This window comes from Miscanthus floridulus, chromosome 6, assembly GCF_019320115.1.
Source record: "Miscanthus floridulus cultivar M001 chromosome 6, ASM1932011v1, whole genome shotgun sequence".
Taxonomy (NCBI): Eukaryota; Viridiplantae; Streptophyta; class Magnoliopsida; order Poales; family Poaceae; genus Miscanthus; species Miscanthus floridulus.
In genome coordinates, this window is record NC_089585.1 from 126,582,880 (window position 1) to 126,608,630 (window position 25,751).

Here is a 25,751-nt window from a genome sequence, read left to right on the forward strand (position 1 = left end):
GTGCGTGAGTGTGTACCGTGTGTACAGTCGCACATTCAGATATGAAAAGTTCAGTTTGAGGACGATCACTTGGACTGTTCAAGATTGCTGTTCGAGCATAGAAAAATAGAGCCAAACAATCAGTCACAGCAGAGTCAGCTTATGTCATGGATGATGCACTACGCGCGCAGTACGCGCAGTACGCCACAGCTGACACAATCACCACAGCGGAGTTTCCATTATCTTTTTTTAGAGTTGGCTTAGCATCGCAAAGACCAAAACATTCGTACAGCATTCAGATGGGTTACATCCTGTATAAAACACATTCGAAGAGAAAACAGCAAAACAGACTTAGTCACTCTATAAGTCCAATTTTTTACAATTTAGTCTTTTTTTTTAAAAAAATTTAGGTTTGACTTCTCGGGAACGTAAACTCATCTTTGGACCCTGAGATCGACGTTAGGACCCATGGCTCAAGGTAACATGTCGTGGCGTCACAGATTTTGGCTGCGAGGTGCCTGACCGTGCACAGCAAGACATCCTAGATGATATTGACATGGTCGGAGCCACAGATCTCGGCTTTGAGCTCGAAGCCATAGATCCAAACGTTGAGCATTGATTCAAAATCTACGACCAAATTCAGAACAGTTAAACAAACGACGAGAGGATGACATCCAAGGCTCCGCCCGGTTTCTCAACGTTTCCCGGGGAGGCCGCTGTCTGCAGCGCCGGGCTCAGTGCCGGTCGCTCTCGCCCACGCAACCACGTGGGCAGCTGAGCGGATCGGCTGAGCAGAGCAGCGTGAGCCAGTGACAGTGAGCACTGACCACCTCGCTCGCTCTCGCTGAGACGCTGACGCTGTGACCCCGACCCCGGGGTCAAAAGACCGGAGGCCCGCCCGTGGCCAGCCAAGTTGGACGATGATGGGTGGGAGGACGGGACGACGAGAGGAGGCCTGCCTGCTGCCTGCATTATTGGCGTTATTTTACAGCGTGTGCGTTGTGCTTGTGGAGTTGTGGTGTGGAACCAATCATTCATGGCTGTCAGGTTCCGGCATGAATCGCCTCCGTCTTTGACCTGCTGTGCCTGTCAGGTGTAGTAGGTGGTTTGCTTTGCTTTCACTCCTGCGAGGCTGTGTTTAGGCTCCGTTTAGATACGAAAATTTTTAGCTTTTGGCTACTATAGCATTTTCGTTTGTATTTGACAAAAATTATTCAATTATGGACTATTTAGGCTTAAAAGATTCGTCTGGTCAATTACGGGCAAACTGTGCAATTAGTTATTCTTTTTACCTACATTTAATGTTCCATGCATGTGCCGCAATATTTGATGTGACGGGGAATCTTGAAAAATTTTGGATTTTGGGTGGCATCTAAACGGGCCCTAGTTTTCAAAAACTTTTCAAAAAAGTGCTACAGTAGCCATCACATTAAATCTTGTGATACGTGCATGGAGCATTAAATGTAGATGAAAAAAAACGTTTTAAGCCTAATTAATCTATGATTGAACACTAATTACCAAATAAAAATGAAAAATATTATAATAGCCAAATTTCCAAATTTTACGAACTAAACACAGCCTAAGATCAGCACTAACGCTGCCACGCTGCACTATCGGTGATATTTCTCGATGTTTATCCCTTCTTTTTGCAGCTTTGGGAGGGAGGGAGATATCAGTGAGGAGGATGGATCGATCTTCCTTCTTGGAGTATTTTCTTTCCTTCGAGGGGGGATGGATTCAGATTTGACAAAAGAGTACGCTCGCCGGATTTAGGCCACTGAGAAGAGATTCTATTGTGCTACTGAGGTCATGTTTAGTTTTAAAAAGTTTTTCTAAAAAGTACCATAGTATCTATCATATAGAATTTTATGATACGTGCATGTAGCATTAAATATAAACGAAAAAAAACTAATTACATAGTTTGATTGAAAATCACGAGACGAACGTTTTAAGTATAATTAGTCTATAATTAAATACAAATTATCAAATAAAAACAAAAATAGTACAATAGCTAAATTGTCAAATTTCGTCCGACTAAACCAGCCCTAAAGATGTTGAGGCCCGTCTGCCGAGGCCCGTCCCGTACGGACTCGAAAGAAAAAGATGGTGCATCAGATGCCGGCATATGCCTAGCCCCTGGCCCTAGTGCGATAGTATACTCCTATCGTGCTGCTGGTACGCTGATAGGGAAATTTCCCGTTGGAGCACGGCGCAATGTTCTCGACACCAGGCCAACTTTTCTAGCTTGATTTCCACGAATGCGTTGACATTTGACAGGGTACCTGTAAACAAGGAGACAGGAGATGCAGAATTCTATCGGAGAGCTGACTTTTTAATATGGCACTGTACTATAATACAGTACTTCAGTTTTCATGTAGCATCACATCAGGCTATCTCCAACCGAGCGGACCCAAATTTCACCGTTTGGGTCACGTACAGGAAACAAGGGAGCTACCCAAATTCTTTCGTCTCCGACAGCGAAGGCAAATCCTCTCTCCCACGCGGCTGCCTTTCTCTCTTCCTCTCTCCCACGCGGCACATGGCGACGGCGACGACGTGGGGCGACGGTGCGCGCTGGCGCTAGCGCGGCGCTCGGAGCTCACCCCCGCGGCCCGGATCCGGCCCCCTCCCTCCCCTTCTTCTTCCCCGACCCTCCCTCTCCCGGATCCGGCGGAGCTCGCGCCCGCGCCTCGGCGGAGCTCGCCCCCGCGGCCCGGATCCGGCCCCCTCCCTCCCCTTCTTCTTCCCCGACCCTCCCTCTCCCGGATCCGGCAGAGCTTGCGCCCGCGGCCCGGCGGAGCTCGCGCCCGCGCCTCGGCGGAGCTCGCCCCCGCGGCCCGGATCCAGCCCCCTCCCTCCCCTTCTTCTTCCCCGACCCTCCCTCTCCCGGATCCGGCGGAGCTCGCCCCCGCGGCCCGGATCAGGCCCCCCTCCCTCCCCTTCTTCTTCCCCGACCCTCCTTCTCCCGGATCCGGCGGAGCTCGCCCCCGCGGCCCGGATCCGCCCCCCCCCTCCCCTTCTTTTTCCCCGACCCTCCCTCTCCCGGATCCGGCGGAGCTCGCGCTCGAGCTCTTGCGTCGTCTTACGGCAGAGATTTGCGTCGTCCGCTGCCGAAGACGCTTATTTGCCTTTCCCTTCGGCTGCTACGCAAAATCGGTCGGCTGTCTGGGTCTTCCGTTGGACAGCATTTTCGACGATGCAAACCATTGTTGATGACGCATTTTGCGTTTGCGTTTCGTCGTTGGAGACAGTCTCACAAGGACCACTCGCAAGTCACCGAGACCACTCCCGTTCCCAGGCCCCCAACATCTTGGGAATGCCATCGCGGAAGACCATTTCAGAAGATCAGGAAGGGAAATCAACGTATTAGTGCCAACTCCTACACGGGTAATGGGTACTCCGTGCTTTACAACGGCAGTTGTAGAACCTCTGTACATCACAACCCTTGGCCAGCCATCGATTTCCAATCGAACTGTTGCCAGAGCTCACACACTGACACGTGTGGCGTCATCACGCCATAAACAGCCCCAGATAAAAATTCGAGGAAAAACATTAATAAACATAATAATAGTTCGGAAAAGGGGGGGGGAAAGGTGGGTCGAAAGCGATGCACAGTTAGACGCAGCGCCTGTTGGCCGCGGCGACAACGGCCGGCGTCCTCCGGCCGCAGCCTGCGCGGCCGCCTCCGCGCTCGACGCCTTCCACGCCCCCGCCGTCCAAGCCCAAGCCCAAGCCCATGTATCGATCTCATCCTCTCCTCGCTTGTTTAACTGTTCTGAACTTGGCCGTGGGTTTTGAATTTATGCTCGATGCCAGGATCTATGGCTCCGAGCTCGGTGTCGAGATCCACGGCTCCGAGGTCGGAGCCACAAATCTTAATGCCGAGCTCGGAGCCAAGATCTGTGGCTCTGAGGTATCGGCCACGTCAACGCCACCTAGGATGCCCTGCTGTGCATGGCCAGACACCTCGGAGCGAAGATTTGTGGCGCCGAGGCGTGTTACCTCGGAGCCATGAGTCCAGGCGCCGACCCCCAGGGTCCATTGATAAGTTTACGTCTCCCAGAAGACCAAACGTAAATTTTCTTAAAAAAAGACCAAATTGCAAAAAAAAAAGGCTCTATAAGCAACCCTTGCATCACTGTGAATAAGTGAAGCCCAAGCCGCCATATTTTGCAGCTTCCTCAAACGAGGTAGATGTTGATAGCATTGCCTGAGCTTTCAGGTGATCAAGTGGTAACTTCCTCCTTCCAGTTGCAAGCACTTTGGAACAGAAACTTTTCTATTCATCATCAACATGATTTATCCAGTCATACCTTTATGGGCATGTGGCCAATTTCTTCAGAGAGGTTTGCCTTGTATTGGACCCCTGAAGCTTGTCTGCAGGGCAGAGCGTCGGACTATCCCTCCAGACGGAGGATGATTTGGAGCCCAGCAAAAACAGTCAACAGTCCACAAATCTAGTGTTTATGCACCATTGATTTCGGTTGGAATCAATGATTGAGATCATTTCTTGAGAAGGGGTGAGAAACACAAAACCTCCTTTTCACCTGCTGCTGCACTTGGACAGTGAGAAAGCAGAACACATATAGAACGCAACGTGAGAGAAGAGAGGAAGAAAAAAGAGAAGCAAATCTATCTAGATTTGGTGGCTCTGAACCAGTCATGTTCAAGCTTGTGATTGGAGGCTCAAACATATTTGGATAGGCATCAAACTTGGTGAGCTCATTCTACACTTACTTCAATATGTTCAGTTGGTTTGAGGATTGGTTGAGTAGAACATCATATTTGAAAGGGGTTTTGTCAGTTGAAGTTACTATAGTTTTAGAACATAGTAGTTTTGGTAGATGATTGATTTGGGTGGTGAAACGGTGTTCGATTGAGCTGAAACTTGGTCAGTGATTAGGGACTCATGGATCTACCAGCCTACCAAAATTTGTGCACAATAGCGGAGCCTGTGAGTCCGTTAGGTGTTGTCATGCATCTTATTAGACGATTGTGGTTATAGTTAATGCCAAGTTTATAATTTGATAAATGTTTTGCTGTTGTTGTAAATCTCTAGATGCTTTAGAGAAGACTCATTGTATCCATTGTTGATTATAGTTAAAGTTTGGAGTGGACTGGTTGATCACGTGTTTTTTACTCCTCACCTACATCACACGATCGATCTGATGGTAGACCTCATTGTTTAACCTATCTCAGCAGTTTTCTAGACCATGTAAGGCTTCGTGGTGGGCTTCAAGCTAACAAGAAAAAAAACATGTCTGATAAGTCATGACTAAAAGTACTGTTGACTGATTTATTATGGGAGAAAAATACTATTCGTTGACTGAAAAAATACGGCTTATAAGCCAATCGAACAGGGCGATGGGCCGGCTAACGTGTAGGCTCAAAATCAGATGGACCAACTACTGCATATTCCCTAATGAAGAACGCAAAGTTCTCTAGTCCGTACTGCACTAGGCTTATAAATTAAAAGTAGCCCAAAATCACTCAGCTTGCCTTAGATGATCCCTGTTCATATTGCGCACTAAAGATTTCAAATGCTCCTTTCAAGCCAATGTTCTAGAAGGAAGGCAATCCAACGTTTATGATGCTCATAATGTAGCTATAAGTGGAAAGACACCAACACCAACACCAACTCACTCTGGGCGTTCGGTTTTAACTGATAATTCGGTTCGGTTAATTCGGTTATTTAAAACTTCGGTTTTCATATTTCAGCCCTCTGATCGGTTTTCCAGAAAACAGAAAACCGTAGAATTCGGTTTCGATTTTTTCTATTCGGTTTTCGATTTTAACCGAAATAACCGAAACTCCAGAAAACAAGCTTACATAAATTCAAGCACTCCAGAAAACAAGCTTACAAGCCTCAAGTGATATATTAGTACAGTGTATGAATTCAACAAATCAACAAACTTACAAGCTTACATAAATTCAAGGGTTAAGTCCAATTTACGCCCTCCAACTTGCAGCAAAGTTCGGATTTCAACCTCGAACTTCAAAACCGGACAACTTTGGCCCTCCAACTCTCGAAAAAGTTCAACTTTCAACCTTCTGGGCGGTTTTGTGGGTGAACAGTAACTTTTGATATTTTTGGGTGGCGCCGAAATTTTATATTATTTTTTCAAGCATCTTAACGTCCTCAAATGAAAAAACTCAAAACTACAAAGTTGTAGATCTCGTCGAGGTCTACAATTTACGTATAAAAATTATCTTCATCCGACATCGTATTGAAGGGTTTTCTATTTTTTGAAATTTGAGTCTCATCACGCGATAAAATATGGTGCTGAAATTTTATATTATTTTTTCGAGCATCTTACTGTCCTCAAATGAAAAAACTCAAAACTACAAAGTTGTAGATCTCATCGAGGTATACAATTTACATATAAAAATTATCTTCATCTGACATCGTATTGAAGGGTTTCTATTTTTTGAAATTTGAGTCTCATCACGCGATAAAATTGTTTCACGCGTGATGAGACTCAAACTTCAAAAAATAGAAAACCCTTCAATACGATGTTGGATGAAGATAATTTTTATATGTAAATTGTAGACCTCGATGAGATCTATAACTTTGTAGTTTTGAGTTTTTTCATTTGAGGAAAGTAAGATGCTCGAAAAAATAATATAAAATTTCAGCACCATATTTTATCGCGTGATGAGACTCAAATTTCAAAAAATAGAAAACCCTTCAATACGATGTCGGATAAAGGTAATTTTTATATGTCAATTGTAGACCTCGATGAGATCTACAACTTTGTAGTTTTGAGTTTTTTCATTTGAGGAAGTTAAGATGCTCGAAAAAATAATATAAAATTCTGACGCTCCTGAAAATATCAAAAGTTACTGTTCACCCGCAAAACCGCGCAGAAGGTTGAAAGTTGAACTTTTTCGAGAGTTGGAGGGCCAAAGTTGTCCGGTTTTGAAGTTCGAGGTTGAAATCCGAACTTTGCTGCAAGTTGGAGGGTGTAAATTGGACTTAACCCAATAAATTCAACAAATCAACAAGCTTACAAGCTTACAAGCCTCAAGACAACAGTACAGAATTACATAGATTCAAGAGTTCTTCATTATTCAAATAGAGAAGTAGCCGCAGGCCAGCAGCAGCATCATATGCTAGGATCCATTCCATACACCAAGACATCAAGTGGCGAGTGGGCAAGTACTGCTGTACTGGAGCATCAGCAGTCCTGCAGCCATCAAGTGATCTCAGTTAGTGAATCTCAGCAATCCAAGAAATATTAAACAGATGAATGTACTTATGTACAAAACCTGCAATATAAATTTACCTTTTACCAAGTGATCAGGACTCAGTAGCTGTAGTAGCTTCCTTAGAAATGGACAGGCCACCAAGTTCTAAAATAAATAAAGAATAGATGATCTAAGTTAGTACAGTGTATGAATCATGAAGCACATTAGAAGCAACTAATAATTTAATATGTTACCTTCCTCAAGCAAAAACATTTGTTCGCTGTCCTCTTCAACACTAACATAGTTTCCTCCACGAAGCCAATCATTTGCACAAACGAGGCGCTCAACCATTTTTGGGGTTAGTGAGGTCCGAAAGTCATCAAGAGTTCGGCCACCAGCACTGAAGGCTGACTCAGAGGCAACTGAGGTGATAGGAATCGTCAACAGATCACGAGTCATTCTAGATAATATTGGGAATCTTGTTGAATTAGCCTTCCACCACTTTAGAATGTCAAATCTTTTTGTGTCCGGCTCATTATCTTCTGATAGATACTTGTCTACCTCAGATTTGACAGTTCCACCCTCACTGTTAATCTGCTCAGTAATTACTGACATCCACCTACTCACTCTTGTGCTGGTTTCAGCTGATTCAGATTCAGTAGGTTGTGGTGCCTTATCTTTTGGTGCATACATTTCCTTGTACTCTTCAAACAAAGCACGAAAATAAGTGTTCACTGTATCCCACAGCTTTTCTCCTATTGTATCCCCAAACATTACCTTAATTCCCATTCTAATGCATTTTGAAAGTTTGTATCTAGGATCAATAGCAACACAGAAGAAAACAATGAAGTTGAGCAGCTGATCCCCCTTATCTTTCTCTCCTCTCTTCTCTCTGTCTCCCAACCTCTCACCATACTTATCTCCCCAGTACTTGTAGTACTTCACTAACATTCTCATACCCATTTCCTTACATAGGTTGTCTTCACTATGACACCATTCTCTCAGCAGAAGTAATACATCAGTAATCTCATGAAAATAAGTGTGAGATGTTGGACGACTTTGTACAGAAACACGGAGAGTGAGGTCATAAAAGTGTTCAAGAAACTCAGCCATCTTCCTAGCCTTCTCCCAATCTGTTTTTGTTGGTACCCCTGGACCATTCTCTCCTTCTATTTCTAATTTGTATTAGAGGGTCTTCATCACTATATCTTTCAAATGCTTTTTGGTACTTCTGTGCAGCATTTAACATAAGGTAGGTTGAGTTCCATCTAGTGCAAATATCTAAGTTAAGAAATGCTTTGCTCTGTACCTTGGCTAACTCAGCACATTTCTTAAATTTTACCAACCTAGATGTTCCACACCTGATAAACTTAACAGCAGCACGGACACGCTGAATTGATATATCAATTTCCTTCAACCCATCACCTACTATTAGGTTGATAATGTGAGCAGCACATCGCATATGCAGGTACTCTCCTTCAGCAAAACAACCTTTTGACTCATTCAAGATCCGCCTCACATACTTAATTGTGTTATTGTTTGCACTAGCATTGTCTACTGTTATTGTGAAAACCTTGTCAATGCCCCACTCAGCCAAACAATTCTCTAATGATTTCCCAATGTCCTCCCCTCTATGGCCCTTAACCAAGAAAAAACCAATAATTTTTTTCCTTAGGTTCCAGTCATTGTCAATAAAATGGGCTGTAACACACATGTAGTTTTGGCTATTCTTTGCAGTCCATGTGTCAGTTGTGAGGCAAACTCTTTCACAATTTTCCTTAAAAAATTTCTTAAGCTTTTCTTTCTCATCTTCATATACTTTAACACAAGCTCTAGTGATTGTTCTTCTAGATGGCAGAATAAACCGTGGACATGCTTCTGCCATTAATTTCCTAAGACCAGAACGTTCAGATAACACAAATGGTTGTTCATCTTCAATTATCATCTCAGCAAAAATCCTTCTAAGTTTATCAGGATCAAATTTCCAAGTGGTTACAATACCCATACTACTAGTGCCAGCACATGGTGTCAGTTGCAAAGTTGCTTGATTATCAACTACGGGTTTGTTTGGATTCTTTTTGCAAATCTTCAGATGAGCTTTCAAGGATGACGTACCATTTGTTCTTGAGCCACAATGAAACAGCTTTTGACACCACTTGCATTTGGCTCTCTCTTCCCCATTATCAAGTTTGACCTTGCTGAAACTATCCCATACATCAGATCTTAGAGCCATGGGTTTCCTTTTCCTGGATTCTTCATCCGCTTTCTCTCCATCCTTGCTCTCCTGCTGCTCCTTGCTTGCATCTACCACTCCAGTCGTTGACGCTCTAGCTTTAGTTTCTTGAGTTTGAGTCTGATTAATCTCACAAGCAACAGTTCATCTGTGTCCCCCATCTAGAAACGAAATGTTTCAAATCAGGAATTAACAACAGCAAGGAGAAGAGGAGAAGACCAGAAGAAGAATTGAAGCTCGATCTAAACTTACATTGGAGGACTGCTCTGTCCGTGCCGCCGTTGTCTTGGTCGGAGAACTTCACGAGGGTGTTGCCGAGCGCCTGGCCGCCTGCCGCGCCTCCTCCCTGGTCCCTGCGACTGCTGCTCTCAGCCTTCCGCCTCCTACCTCCCTTCTCCTCGTCGGCTCGCCGTGACCTGCTCCAGTCGCCCGTCGGCCGCCACTCGATGATTTAGGGTTAGGGAATGGCGAGCGTCCGAGAGAGCGGGATGAGCGGCTGTGGCGCTGCCTCTGCGCGCTGAGCTACGGGATGGGGGTTTCCTTTGCGTCTTGATGGGCCGTGGAACTATGGGCCGTGAGGGACTGAGGGCGTGAGGCGACGATCGGCGGAGTTGTTTCCAGTTTTCTGGTCTGCAGCATGCACTTCGGTTTGTTCGGTTCCTCGATTCGGTTTGAGTAAAAACCGAAGCCGAAGCCGAACACCGAACAGTGCAAAACCATAAACCGAACCGACAACAGAAAACCGAACAAACCGATATTTCGGTTCGGTGCGGTTCGGTTCGGTTCGGTTCGGTTTGCGGTTTACGGGTAAAAAGTGCCCAGGCTGAACACCAACTGCTCAACAGCCACCGTCGCTTAGGCCCTTCGCGTCGCCACCGTCTCAGTCCCCCTACTCTCTCCCTACAGACAACCTCACTAGCGGCTAGAGGAGCGAGGACCCGCTCCTTTTGTAGATTTTTTTTGTGCTTGTATCATTTAGGATTATTTTCTAGCACCATCGATGAGGTCCTGGCGATGATGGCGCATTAGGCCCTCTGCAGTGTGAGTGCTGCCTACTACTATTTGCATCTGCCATCACCAAAAAAGCAGCACCGCTCTTCATCAGCTGCAGTGGGCATGCAAACTGGGCATCACTCAGGCCCACCATGCGCAGGTGATGGGACTCCCACACAGACTTAAAAAGTACTACCGAACCTGTCACCTCCTATTTTTTTATCGAGTTAGCACCGGCGCAACTACGTGATACGCTCCCGGATTTCTTGACATCGGTAGAAGTTAGCACTATCTTTTGCAATGTGATAGAGTGACTCCTCAATCCTCTCTCTCCTCTTCAAGCTTCACTAAGGCGACACACTGCAGAAGGCCTTAGAATAAGATCTTTTTGGTCTCTTTCTACCTTGATGGTGTCCAATCTATGCTAGAAAGGGCCAGTGAGACTGTGAGAGCAGGGGCGAAACTAGCATGCAAGGCCGCCGGGTCAGTAGGCTTGGCCGACAAGTCAAATAGCATGATGCACAGTGCTAACAAGTGATTTCCCCTTGCTTTGGCCAAAAGTGGTCCGGTCTCGAACTCTCAAAATGTTTTGTTTGGAGCCTACCACTGACAACTGCACCTCCGCTTCGCTCTATGCCTGCTCCCTGCTACGTTCCACCTCTATCCCTTCATCATAGGGCCGGCTCTAGGGGAGGGGCAACCCGTTAGATCGTTGGGGCCCATCAAACAGAGGGGCCGTCAATATATATGTAATTAGTAGATATATTAGGCAGATTTGATTTGGAGGCCCAACAATTAGCCCAGTACGTTGTCGATGGTTCCTATTCCTATACGTACTATGCCAGTAAGCAGTGACTTTTCATCTTTCAGGCCACGACATCTAATCGCCCGAGTCCGATGCAGCTTGCGGTGACGCTCTACCCCGACACGACTCCTCTCGCCTTCACAGTTCTTGCCGTTGCCGACTACCGAGACCGTGAGACACCGACTCGGTTATGAGGACACGTCTACGATGCCCAAAATATTTTCCCACTTTCACGGTACAATCAAATTAAATAACCCACTTCTGGAATGCCAATCCCATCAATTCAATATTCAGATCAGTGATTGTAGTTACTCTGTTTATTTGATGGCTAGCCGCACTACAATAAACCAGCAGAAAAATCTGACGTACTTGATCAACTGAGTGGACTCAACTATCGGAGAGGGCAACAGCTAGTTTGAATTAGGGGCTATTGTGTTTTTGCTCCTACTTTAAACCTCAATTGTGATTTTATCTCTATTTTCTTCTACTTTGTATTTTTACCTCTAGTTTTCCAAAACGAAGGTTCAATTTACCCCTATTCCGTGAACAGCAGGTAACTATGTTAAAAAAGTTGAAAGATGACAAGTTTGCCCATCCGAATATTGCGTTTCCCCCTATTTTAAACCCCAATTGTGATTTTACACCCACTTTCTTTCACTTTGTGTTTTTACCCATACTTTCCCAAAACGAATGCTCCGTTTACCCCAATTCTTAACTTAGTTATCTATATCCGGATTAAAGCAATTAAAAATTAACAAAAGCCCTGTGAAAAGACAAACTTACCCCTTATCTCTCGGTCGTCTCTCTCAGGGTCGTCCATCTCAACGCTATCAGGCAGCGGGCGGCTGGGTGCGGCGGCGGTGACGGTGGAAGGACAGCGTTGGGCCGTCGGGCGAGCGGGCGCGTGCGGACAGGCGAAGGAAGCGGCGCGGGCGTGCGCAGCTTAGCCTGACGTGGGCGAGCAGCCAGGCACGCGGCTCTGCTTGGCGCGGGCGCGCATGGCTTGGGCGGCGTCGCGAGCGCGCGTCTCGTGAAAACAGCCGACCATGGAGCCAAAGACCCGCCTCTCGCTCTCAACTCTAGCGGATGGCTGGATGCGACGGCGGCGGAAGGCCAACAGCGGGCCCGTTGGGCGGTGTGAGGCGAGTGGGCGTGTGCGGCCAGGCAATGGAGCCGGAGAGTTGAGAGAGAGAGGCGGGTCTTTGGGTCCATGGTCGGCTGCTTTCACGAGACACGCGCTTGCAACGACGGCCAAGCCGCGCGCACCCACGTCGCTTCCTCTGCCTGGCCGCACGTGCCCGCTCACCGCGCCCGCCCGATGGCCCGACGCTGTCATTCCGCCGCCACCGTCGCCGCACCCAGCCACCCGCTGTTTGCTAGCGTTGAGAGGGGACGACCCTGAGAGAGACGACCGAGAGATAAGGGGTAAGTTTGTCTTTTCACAGGGCTTTTGTTAATTTTTAATTGTTTTGATCCAGATGTAGATAACTGAGTTAAGAATTGGGGTAACCGGAGCCTTCGTTTTGAAAAAATAGGGGTAAAAACATAAAGTGAAAAAAAGTGTGGGTAAAATCATAATTGGGGTTTGAAATAGGGGCAAAAATGTAATATTCAGAAGGGCAAACATGTCATCTTTCAACTTTTTTAACACCGTTACCTGCTGTTCACGGAGTAGGGGTAAATTGAACCTTCATTTTAGAAAAGCAGGTGTAAAAACATAAAATGAAAGAAAATAGAGGTAAAATCATAATTAGGGTTTAAAATAGGGGCAAGAACACAGTAGCCCTTTGAATTAAATAATCTCAGCAACACTAGTATATATATGCAGTCGGACTCTGATATATCCAAAGGAAATCACATCATCCCAGGCGAATTATTCCAGCAAATCAACTCAACGGATGGATCACAGACTAGTATACTAGTAGCGAGAGTAGCAGGAATAAAACAAGAATAAGCCTCACACCAATAGCAGCACCCATCAACACGCCAATATCTGACGCCCACGGGGAACCAGCAGAACAGTATTAAAAGGAGGGATCGGCCTACAGAAACTGGAATCCGAACCTCGATAGAAGTCTTCCACCCGCGATCACAACGAACCATGATCAGAGATAAGGAAATTCGAGAATTCCAAATGACAGCACCTGAGTTGTAGCAATCACGCACTCCACACAAATCCGTACAAGAATAAGCTTCAACTCTTGATAATAGATGGAGACACCAATTAGGGTTTTCGGAGCGACGGCTCAACAGGGATTAACTCTGAATAAAAATCCAATCTAATATATTACGGAAATGCTAGGGTCAGGACGTCCAATCGTCTGGGCTCCACCCACCCTCTGCGCCACTGCTGCCATGCCCACCAGCCCTCTGTGCCATCGCCGCACGTGCCGCCCCACCCCATCCTCTATGCGCCGCGGCCCAACTCCGCGTTGCCAGCGAGCTCCGCACCACCGGCGAGCACACCGGTGACTTCCACACGTCGACGAGCCTCCATTCGTCAAAGCAGCAAGAAGATGTTTGCGTTGAAAGAGTTTCAAGTGTTTCAGATAAATGTTGCAAGCGTTTTTTATTGATGTTGAAAAATAGACCGGGTTGTTGTAAAAGTAGATCAGTTGTAATGGCTATACACGTATGTTTTCAAGTGTATGTTCCAAATATTTTATCTATATCAGACATATGTTGCTAGTGTTTCATATGGATGTTGCAAAAGTAGATCTGGATGTTGCATATATATGCATGTTGCAAGCGTATGTTTCAAGTCTTTCAAGTGTTTCATACATATATTGCAAGTGTTTTTATCAGGATGTTGCATATGTTTGCAATGACTTTTAAGTGTTTTTCAGGTGTTTTGCAATTGTTTCAAACATATGTTACAAGTGTTTCAGCTATTTTAGACGTATGTTGCAAGTATTTCGTCTGGGTGTTGCAAAACTCGATCTGGGAGTTGCACATGTTGTAATGTGACCCACTTGCTGCAGCCACCTACTGTAGGTGTTGGCTGACGACCGAGCAGCGCGGGCCCACTGCTGGGGCCAGTGGCGGATCTATGTGGCCTCTCAAGTTTTTCTAACATGCCTTCAAACCCTATTATAAAATTACAACAATATATATATTAATTGTACTGATTAGCTTAAAGTCAATAAGTTTCGCCTCTTAGGTTTTGAATCCTAGACCCGTCATTGGCTGGGGCGCCATCGAGTAGGCGCAGACGGGGGCGTGAGAAACCGAGTGCAGGCATGAGGGCCCACGCGGTGGGGCGCGAGAAAATAGGCGGCACAGGCTCCATTTCTCTTGCGCACGTGGCGTCGTTCCATGCTAGCGCTTTAGATCGGATATCTGGGCGTTAGCAAGTCCGAAATCTATTACAAGGCCAAACCTTAGCCTTATATGTGGGCATAGTCACGGCGGTCCGACTCCAACTTGGGGCGCACAAAAGCACCCTGACTCGACCACATATGCAGTCAGGCCTGACCTGCCTCGACACAACCATGCGTGTCCGACTGCAGATCAAATAAAGAAAGGGCTAATTATGAAACCATCTCACACAACTGTTATCTATTACTTTCTCTATCCCAAATTATAAGATATTTTGGCATTTTTAGATTCATAGCATTTGCTATATATCTAGACATAATATATATTTAGGCGCATAGTAAAACGGCGCTCCTAGCGTCCGGACGCCCGGATTCAGGGGCGCGTCCGAACGCACCTCCGTCCCCGTCCGAGTGTCCCGCCCCCACGCACGAAACCATGCCCCCGCCACCCCCGGAACAACAGACTCGTTTTGATCCCCGACCAAAACAACGGAGCACCTAGCGCCCCGCCGCCCCATGGAACAGTAGACTCGTTCCGTCCTGCAGGCGCCGCCATCCCGCCCATCCCACCGCGCCGCCCGTCCCCCCCCCCCCCCCGCCATCCCATGCGCCGCCCATCCCCCGCCGCGCCCACGCTAGGTGCGTGGCATCCTCATCGAGCTCCCATCAAAAAGTATTATTACTTGTTTGCATCATCAAACAAAAAGCAATGCAAAATGCAACATCAGAACAAGTCTACTACAATATTAGAATAAAGCGACTGCAACAACAGAACAAAGCTACTGCAATACGAGATGCAACATTAGAAAAAAGAAACTAATGCAACAAAAAATATTACTTGTTGCAACACCGTAACAAGGCTACTGCAACAAAATCAGAACAAAAGCACAAATGCGAGAAATCAACATTAGAAAAAAAGATTAATGCAACAAAGAAAAAATATTTATTGCAACAGCAAAACAAAGCTACTGCAACAACAAGAAACAAAGCACAATGCGAGATGCAACATCAGGAAAAAAGACTAATGCAACAAAGAAAAAAATACTTGTTGCAATAGCAAAACAACGATACCGCGACAACAGAAACAAAGCGCAATGCGAGATCCAACATCAGAAAAAGGTTAATGCAACAAATGAATATTACTTGGTGCAACAGCAAAACAAGGCTACTGCAACAGAGCTCGCCGGAACCCTAGCCACCGCGGCGTCCATCAGATCCAGATCCAGAGGTGGAGGAGGAGGAGGAGGAGGAGGAGGAGGTGATCTTAGATGAAGAGGAGGAGGTGGAGGAGGAGGGCTCATATCCACCTACCTTGCCGAAAGCCGCTGCCATCGCCCTCCTCTCCGGTGACATGGAGGTCGCAGAGGGAGGGAGGGAGGGACGGCTCGTCGGAAGCCGCCGCCCTCCTCTCCGGTGGCATGGAAGTCGCGGAGGGAGGGAGGGGAGGCTCCCCGGAAGCCACCGTCGTTGCCCTACTCTCCGATGGCATGGAGGTTGCAGACGGAGGAAGGGAGGGAAGGAGGGAGGGGCGGCGGCGCACGAGCGCTGCGTGCCAGCAGCGGGAGAGTGGAGGAGCGGGAGGAGGTGCGGGCGAGCAGAGCGAGGCACGATCGGTCGTGCAGAGTGGAGAAGCGGGAGGAGGACGCGGGCGAGCACAGCGAGGCGCATCGGTCATGTCATGTGGGTCCGTCCGGACGGGACGGATGCCCGTACAGTAGCAATATCGATTGTAAAAACTATGAATCTAGAAAAACCAAAACATCTTCTAATTACGTCTTATAATTTGGAACACCACTTCCACTTAAAAATACACGGACGGGTTTCGTCCAACGGATTTTCCTGTGCGCGCCCGATGTCAAACTCCCTTCTTGTGCGCGCCCGAACTCCGAGTTTGATACAATTTCGAGCCTATCGATCAACACCACTAGGAATACGAAAGGTAACCGCATGCGCGTTCTCGCTTTGCCCCGCTCACCCCTTCGTCCCTCCCGCGCCCCTCGTGCGACGCCGCCCGCGCCTTGGCTTCCACCAGCAGTTGCAGCGCGTAGCGGAAGGGCCTCCGGCAGAGCTCCACGGCCGGCGCGGACGCCGCCGCAAAAGCGAATGCGTTGCATCTTAGCGCGGGGCACCAGCCGGCGGCTCCGGTTCCTGACGGGGGCGTTCACGAATATGTGGAGGCGGGACGCCGTCGTCGGGGTAGAACCAGGGGCGGATCCAACAATATGTTGAGCTCTGGCGGCCGCCAGACCTACCCTCCGGCATGGGCGGACCTGGTGTTGTGCCCGGGTATTCCCGGGCATACCCAACATTTTTACCGCAAAAACTAGTATATATAGGTATACATATATGCACAATATAGTTAAGCTTTAGTATCGCAGTTTTCTTTATCTTGTTCATCCAAAAACAGCCCACGAAACCACGTTGCAGCCCAATACCTATCTGCTCACCCGGCCATCAAGGCTGATTCTAGTCCATTCTCCTCCCTTGGTCAAGAAACTCGTGAGGCAAAGCGCAGGAGCCGCGGGCCCGACGGATGCTCCCGCGAGACGAAATCCTAGCGCCTGCCTAGCGAAGACGTTGGCCACGTCGCCCGGCAACATTAAAATAACCCGAGTGCGGTGTCGCCCTAAAACGCACAGTGTTGTAGCTGATCTACCACTATTGTGGCTCGAGCACTCGGCAAGCAGGCAGGTGTAGTTCAACCGCGGGCCGCCTCACACCCCGCTAGATACCAGCGGCTAGGATGGCACGTTGGTCGCCATCACAGACGCACACCCCGCTAGAGCCGTCTGGAAGCGCAGACAGATCTTGATTCGGTATCTTTCTTAACCAAATTCAGAGGCAACAACTCAAGTTCTCCTTTGATCTTTGCTCAATTTATAATATATTTTCTTTAGCATGGGGCTTGGGCATACCCAACTTTGAAATCCTGGGTCCGCCGCTGCCCTCCGGTGAACCCCCTGTCCCTGCGGACGGAGAGCTCTGCCATGGCCCGATGTCTGTTTGCGACGAAGAAGACGATGAGTCGTTGCAGTTTGCGGACGATGCGACGAGCGAACTGGACCGACTGGGCCTATTGGGCCATATGTTAAGCCCAGGCCCCAAAAGGACACACATGCTGATTTGGAAGACCATCTGCGTTGCGTTTGTGGCTGTCATTCAATTCCAGTATTCCACTGTTTCTGGCTTCTGCGGTTCCGACTTCCACCGAGCGCCGATCCTGATCGAGTGAAGGCTCCACCGGCTAGTGCGACTGCGAGTCTTGGTCACTTCGTGCAGCTCAAAAACAAGCACAGACATGTGCTGCTCATGAACTATAAGCCCAGGCTATTGGTGCTCAAGAACTAGAAACGACTGGAGAATGAAAATGCCACGGTCCTCCAATGACATAGTCTCCATTCACCATTAGTATAATCTTCCGGTGTTTAATTTCATATTTTAGTTATCTTTGTTTTTCCACATTAATATCTCTTATGTTCTATATGATCGTCAAGAGTGGAAAAAGAGGCAAATGATGCGGGGAAGTGCATAGAAAGGGAATATGGTTCGAATTGAAAAATAGTTTAGAGTTCCCAATACAAAATCGTTTATTACCTTTTTATTATCTTTAAATTGATCAAATTTGTCATCGGTGCAACGCAAGGGCATTTATCTAGTTATATTAAAATATTCCGGCTAGAAAACTAACCACACACAAGATAACGTGACGTCCATTGACTAATTTTGCATGCTTCGTGATAGCACAATCATATCAGGCCCAAAATTATTCAAGTGGCATATCTTCCATCTCAGTAAGCATAGAACCAGTATTGATATATTTATTTGATTTCTATGCTTTCTTGAACAGGTGAATTCCTTTAGAAATTAGAATGCATAACAGGATGCTATCATCCTCTTCCTTGTCACGTTTCACGTCAATATAAAAGGCACCAAGCTTGATAAAAGATGAATCTTTCATATTATTACCTGATAAATCAATTGGAGTTGCAATACTTGGATCCTTGTAATTATTTTCAGAAACAATACCTGAACTAACTTGAGGAAAACAACACATATATACTAGAAATCCGAATACATGTTTTGTGATAAAAAAGATCTAATAGCTAAATCTATCTTAACATATTATACATATAAATTCAACATTTCAGCGTTAGTACGACATGATTCTTTTCTTTTTGTATGTGTGTGTTATCATTTTTTGTAGTAGCAGCAATTTCGTTTCATCTTTGACCAGCTATTTCTATCTCCAATGAAAAATATTTAGTTCAAATTCAGTACATTGGCTTACGAATATTAATGGGATTTGCAATACCACACAATATGTAGCCTAATTAGCTTTAGTACCCGGTCATAGCAATCATCAATTAATAGCTTACGTGCTTATCTACTAATGCTTTTTTCTGAGTTAACTAATATAGTTTAATTCTCCCTAAACCATTTTAGTTCACATTTTGTATGTTAACCGAAGGACCAAACATATGGAATTTGCATCTTAGTTTAACAGAGCGATTATGTCGGAAGTGGAGAAGTCCACCTCAACGCAGGTCTTGGTGCAAATCAGGTCCATGGAAAATGGAGCATGGATCGCGCATGAAATGCTCGAGTATGATTTAGCTTTTCCATTTTCATCCTGCGACTCCTTTCTTGATTTTATCAGCACTTGATTCTTCGTTCAGTGAATACGAAACGTATTCTCCATCTCAACAACTTGGCACAAATCAGGTGCGCTGAACTGAACAGATGATCAAGAAGATTACATCATCCTACACTAATTCGGTAACCAAGCAAAAAGAAATCACCTCAGATGTGTCCCTCTTCCGCAGGCACCAGGGGCGGACACAGCGGTGGAGCGGAGGCTCAAGCCCCCCTATCCATCTCGAAGCAGTGGAACCCCTGTGGAGCCCCATGAATTTTTAGGCAAGTGTCTATAGTATAGGGGGCTAAGACTTAAGATCGAACAGCAGTGCTGTTCAGCCCCCTGAAATATTTTCTCCGCTGGCAGGCACAATCTGATGCCTAGATTGAAAGAATGAATCAACACGAAAAAGAAGCCCTATCGTCACGAAGGGTAGAGCTCCAAAAATTTTGGAGACAGGCAGGACGAGCTCCTCCAGGTCCTGGAATGCAGCTTGAGCACCTCATGCGCCCTCTCCTTGGTCCTCACCCCGCACTGCTCGGACCGCAGCGCCGCGCAGAGCTTGGCCACGACGCCGGACTGCGCCATCTCCTGCAGCACGGCAGGCGTCGCCGCGTGGCGCGCCACGGAGCGCAGCACGCGCACCGCCCGCTCGCTAGCGGCCTCCGACACCCGCAGCACCTTCTTGCCCACCACGGCCAGCCCCGCCGCGTGCACGACCAGCTCAGCGCGACCCTCGGCGCACGTGCACAGCCGGTCCAGCGCCACGAGCGCGATCTCGTTGACACGCCTCTCGGGGTCGTCGAGCAGGAGGTCCACGATCGCCGGCACCGCGCCAGTGCCCACGATCTTGACGCGGGTCCGGCCGTAGGGGCAGAGCGCCACGAGGGCGTGCAGCGCTGCCTTGGTCGCCTGCGTCGAGACACGGTCGCGGACCACGCGGACAACCTCGGCGAGAAGGTCCTGGCTCAGCCCGATGACCCAGGCCGGCCAGGCCGCTTCCGAGAGGGACCTAACGAGCATAGCGGCGTTCGCGCGCGGCTTCTGGTTCGGCGAGCGGAGGACGGCCGTGAGTGCCTCCCCCAGATTGTTGTGCCTGGCCACGACGGCGGCCAGCTCCAGCTCCGGGATCCGGAGCGACGCAAGGACCCCGACCGCCTCCTCGCGCGCCGTCGAGGAAGCATCGGCACTGCTCACGACGCGAGACAAGGCGTCAAACACACCGTCCTGGGACTCGAGAACCGCCCGGTTGTCCTCGCACTCGGCCACCAGCTCCCGCAGCCTCTTGAGCGCCTCAACCTTCGCCGCGGCCGCGTCGGACAGCAGCGCGGCCACCTCGGCGCCGGGCACGAGCCCCCGCAGCGCAGCTACGTCCTCGTCGACCTCCGCCTCGGGGGAGAGGGACACGAGCCAGGCGTGGATGAGGCGGCGGAGGGTGTGGTTGGGCGTCAGCTGGGGCTGCGCCTGGAGCGGCACGCGCGTGACCGGGCAGGTGCGGCCGCCGGCGGGCGCGGGCGCGGCCAGCCAGCGGGAGATAGCGGCGCGGTCGTAGGAGATGCCGGTTGGCAGCGTGACGGGTTCCCGCATGAGCTGCAGCGAGATGGGGCAGAGGAAGTGGGACGGCACCTCGCCGGGCGCGCTCGCCATTGTCCACGGATCGGGTTTGACGAGAAGATGTGAGGCGGAAGGAAACTTTTATACTGCGGGGAGGAGAGGAGGACGGTGAGGGCGCGTTGCGGTAGCGCGGGCGGTTGTCGTCGATTAGTTTAAAGGCGGAGTGCTTTTTTTATCTCTAAAGGCGGAGTGCTGGATTCGCTCTCGTCTTGGTGGTGTTCACATGCGTCACATCGCTGTGGTGCTCTTCCGGTTTAGACCCTTAGGACACTACAAATTAAGGTCTACTAGTCCTTAGTTCTCCTATAAAGGCTGAATTTGCTGCATAAACAGAGGTAGTGAAATGTGTGAAGGGAGCATACTCTGACTTCTCCTTGTTTTTATGAAAAGTTTGACTCGCAGCGCAATCTAGATAGTTCAATGAATACGTCTACGAAGAAAATCAAACATATGGCATTGTAGTTGTTTTGCAAGAGGGTCAGAGCTAAACTCGGGTTGATCTATGTAAAGTCTAGATGGCACGCCAAAACACAAAAAAAAAAACAGAAATGCTATACAACACACATGTGTTTTAGCATAGAAAAAATACATGGATTTTTTTTATCTCTCTCCCTCTCTCTTTCTCACCGGTGACCACCGGCGCTGGCGCCCGCGGTGGCGGTGGCGGCGGCGGCGGAGGCGGCGGATCTGTGATTTGTCCTTCCATAGAAAAAAAAAATTGTGATATGTGATCTGTGATCTGTGGAGACTGGAGGCTGGAGGTAGAAGAAGGGTGGAGACTGGTGCAAAAAATTTTATGTGTTGAAATTGCATAAAACACATGGTTATATAGTAGACAGACTAAAAAAATCACCATATATGCATCCATAATATACAAATTTATGAATCCATAACACCCGTTCCAATTTGTTCTAGCTCTGCTTCTGCAGCTAAAAGTCAAAGAACACCTTCCAACTTCTAGGTAGGAATGGTTTGTTCACGTATTGCTTTTAATTTTAATTGTTCACGTATATCTTTAACACAATAAGGGCCTTTCGCTATTAGTATTTCCTGTTAAAACTCCAGTTCACCAAATGCAAGCACATAGTCAAGTCATTGCTTTGAATCATAGTCCAGCAGTCGCTGTCCAAAGTACTGCTAACACTGTTTGCCGGTGCCATATGTGGCGGTTAACCAATGATCGGGTATCATTCCAATCTCGTTGGAACTTGGAAAGTCAACGACTCGTTCGCTTGGTTTATAAGCCGTATTTTTTCAGTCAATAAATAGTATTTTTCTCTCACAACAAATCAGCTAATAGTACCTTCAGCCAAGCGAACAGGGCATAAGTGGTCAACCATCAGGGGCTCTAAGCACAAATAAGCACAAGTTGAGGCGTCTATTCGTAAAGTTGCCTACATGGGGATGGATTATTGGACGAGTGGGGAGGCCCAACAAGTTGACCTGGGCAACGTTGGGATTAACAAAGCCGAGAAAGCCAGGCATAGCAATTGGCGCGCTGGCTCTCCTCTGTTAACGCTGTTGTTTATTCACAGGGTGTTTAGTCCGGTGAATTTTGGATTTTGGGCTACTGTAGCATTTTCGTTTTTATTTGATAATTAGTGTTCAATCATGGTCTAATTAGGCTCAAAACGTTCGTCTCGCGATTTCCAACCAAACTGTGCAATTAGTTTTTTTTTCGCCTACATTTAATGTTCCGTGCACGTATCGCAAGATTCGATGGGATGGGTACTGTAGCCTTGTTTAGTTCTACCCCAACTTCCAAAAAGTTGCTACAGTACCTGTCACATCGAATGTTTGCGGCCCGTGCATAGAGCATTAAATGTAGACGAAAAGAAAAACTAATTGCACAGTTTGGTGGGAAATTGCGATACGAACGTTTTGAGCCTAATTAGTCCATGTTTGAACACTATTTGCCAAATAAAAACGAACGTGCTACAGTATCCCCAAAATCCAAATTCACCCAACTAAACAAGGGCTAAACACGGGCTCAGATATATGAAACACTGCCATGTTCCAGCCCTACAGATGTGCGCAGCCTGCCCGCAGTTTGGATGAGGAGGGTATCCGCCGTGCTGGCGGTGTCTGCTTGACCTGCAAATTTTCTGTTCATTGTTTAATTGTTCACCTGACCGATCTGAACATCTGATCTGTTTATGCATGTCATTGCTTAATCTTTCGTTGGCTTCAGCCTTCCCTCTATCAATGGGCCATGGGCTATAGCTGCCTAGGATCTATCTCCCCTCCCTCCGAGTCATCGCTCAGATTTTATTTATTCCAAATCTAGGGGTGGATTAGTAGTCGTATCGTCAGAGTCATGTGCACGTACCACGTACCAACATGGTATCGTTGGAAGTTACCTATGCAACTTACCTCGTCCAGTCGTTCGTGCACTTTAGATCCACTAAACTAAACATACCTGATGTCAACGATATACTATTAAATCTGCAAGTTTCACGCGGGAAACTCGTACACAACGATCGATAAAGAACTGTTTGAATCGCAAAGCAAGAATAACCATCGATTATTCCGTCCTGCCCCAGCATTATTTAGCCAGATTTTTGTGGTGGGCAAGAGGGGTGGTGCCGACTGTTATTCTATCAAGTTGTGCCCCGTTCGTTTGGCTGATAAGACATGACTGAAAGTATTATTAGCTGATTTGTTGTGAGAGAAAAATATTATTCGTTTGTTGAAGAAGTACGGCTTATAAACCGAGCGAACACGGTGTTTGACCATTTTTTTTGGGTGCGACACAGAGAAGGATTCCTATAGTACGTACTGTATTTCCCTGTGGATCATCGGTTGATCGTAGTGCTCGTCAAACGCCGACATCACCGTTTACTTTTCGCCTTTTTTTTTTGCTTTATTCCTTGCTCCTTTTATTCTTACTCGTACACAGTAGCATTGATTCGTTTGGGAAATTGCATGGGGAATTTGCCTTTCTCAACGCTCCTGTGGGGGCGCACGCGGCGTTGACCTGGGTAGCTTTCACCATCACCGAGTTCAAGCATGTGAAGAACTCAGCTCGTGCTGATGACTTAGCGAGTTTTAGCTTGCAAAGTGCTGGGTGCTGACCGGTCCGAGTGCTCACTGCGAGTCACTGTCACGATGGCCGGTGCTGGTACACGTTGATGTTTGATGTTATGCTAATGGCGTAATTATGTTCGTGGTTTTCAGTCATATGATTTTTCAATAATGGTACAGTACGCCCGGTGAAAATTTCCTTCCTAGCCTACCCGGTGAAAATTTCCTCCCTAGCCTACCACACCGGTGGAGAGGTGGATCTAAGATTTTACCTAAGGTACGCCGCACAAAATTTTTCATATACAATTCAATAAACTCATTTACCAATTCGATAAAAGATCACAAAATTTGCAGCATAACTTGGTATACATTCACTAAATAATATGATAAGACTTAAATTTAAAGATTACGTTGGAAGCTTCCACGTATTACAATTTAAATAGTTAGACAAATAGCATTGTAAGTTTTTTATTCTCTTACGCTTTCTAAGAGATATCAAATATGATTGTCTCGATTATTAAAAATAGAAGCAATGTCTTCGCTTCTCTTCATATATAAGTAAACAATTCTAAAAAAAAGCAATGTAAATCCCATGCTATCGGGATGATAGGATTATACTGTTTGACTAACTTTTTAAGCCGATGCTTTCTAAGATATATCAAATATGATTGTCTCTCAATTATAAAAAAAATAGAAGCAATAATGTCTTCGCTTCTCTTCATATATAACTAGAAAATTCTAAAAAAGCAATGTAAATCATATGCGATCGGGACGATAGAATCATAGTTCATATAATCACATGATGCAGTCTGCTACGATTATAAAACATACATGACATGCATATCTGATACTGATGTTTGGTCATATACACAAATAATGATAAGTAATCTCGCTGGTCTCCATGACATACACAAACTAATGTAGGTAATTAATTAGGAAAATTTCTTAGAAAAGTAATAAGATCAAATCAAGAAACCCCAAAGTTGTTGCCTGTCAGATTTGCAAGCATATGCTTGCCGGAGTACTAGGAGTGGAATTATTTCAGCTTCTTGGTCTAGTTGTCAATTAAGTAGTTCTTCTACCCAAATCCCGATCTAGACCTAATTAACACCATTTAGCCTTTGTATTGTAAAGCTTGGTGTGGGGGATACACCCCGGGGTACCACAAGATGGTACATGGGCCGCACCATCCGAGGTGGCCCGGCCCATAAGATCAAGGCGTGCACATCAAGATTACAAGTTGTACTAGATATTGTAATAGTATCAAATTGGATACTTTACTTGTAACCTTGTCTCTTCGAAGTATATAAGGAGAGACAAGGGTCCCCTAGAGGACAGGTTAATCGGTATACATCTCAATACAATATACCAAAGACACAGAACGTAGGGTATTACGTCGATCAGACGGCCCGAACCTGTCTAAATCGCTGTCTCTGCGCCTTGCGTCACCATCTGGTTTCTGATTACACGCACCGTCTATCGATAATCTACCACCACGGGCACCCCCTCGGTGGACTGCCGATCATATTTCGTCGACAGTGGCGCGCCAGGTAGGGGTCCCCTTTAGGGGTTGTGCGTGCTGATCCATGGCGAACTAGATGGAACCTCAAGAACAACGCCGTTCGTGGCAACCTAACTTTCCGAGGCGGCGTTCTTCAACAGCCTTACGGTCTCGACGTTACGGCGATAACAACCGTCCGACTACCTGCGACGGGACTTCACCTCTCAAGCATCCAGCTCCGACTCACCTGGATGTTGGCCGGGACCAACACCAAGAAGCAAGTCGGCGAGAAGCCAGGCGACCTCAGCCGCAGCAAATTTTATCAGATCCGATCTTAAAACTCGCAACGAGATCTGTCCCGCGTGCATCTCGTGTTGGCGAATATGAAGTCAAAGCTTCAGCCACGGCATGAATCAACGACAAGACTTGAAAGCAGCGTTATGGCATCACGTCATGATCTA

General features: G+C 47.1%; 1 protein-coding gene and 1 pseudogene across 1 annotated transcript; both read right to left on the minus strand.

The window, feature by feature from the left end:
* Nucleotides 1–7,279: 7,279 nt before the first annotated feature.
* Nucleotides 7,280–9,561, minus strand: LOC136461196 (zinc finger BED domain-containing protein RICESLEEPER 2-like; annotated as a pseudogene).
* Nucleotides 9,562–19,517: 9,956 nt separating this feature from the next.
* LOC136459514 (E3 ubiquitin-protein ligase PUB23-like) lies at nt 19,518–20,799 on the minus strand. Its single transcript, XM_066459363.1, has one exon. The coding sequence runs from the start codon at nt 20,796–20,798 to the stop codon at nt 19,575–19,577; it is 1,224 nt and encodes a 407-aa protein (XP_066315460.1). The 5' UTR covers nt 20,799; the 3' UTR covers nt 19,518–19,574.
* Nucleotides 20,800–25,751: the final 4,952 nt, after the last annotated feature.

What these genes read in the sequence shown, in the direction of transcription:
- LOC136459514 (XM_066459363.1), bottom strand. Translation starts at nt 20,798, where the DNA reads ATGGCGAGCGCGCCCGGCGAGGTGCCGTCCCACTTCCTCTGCCCCATC.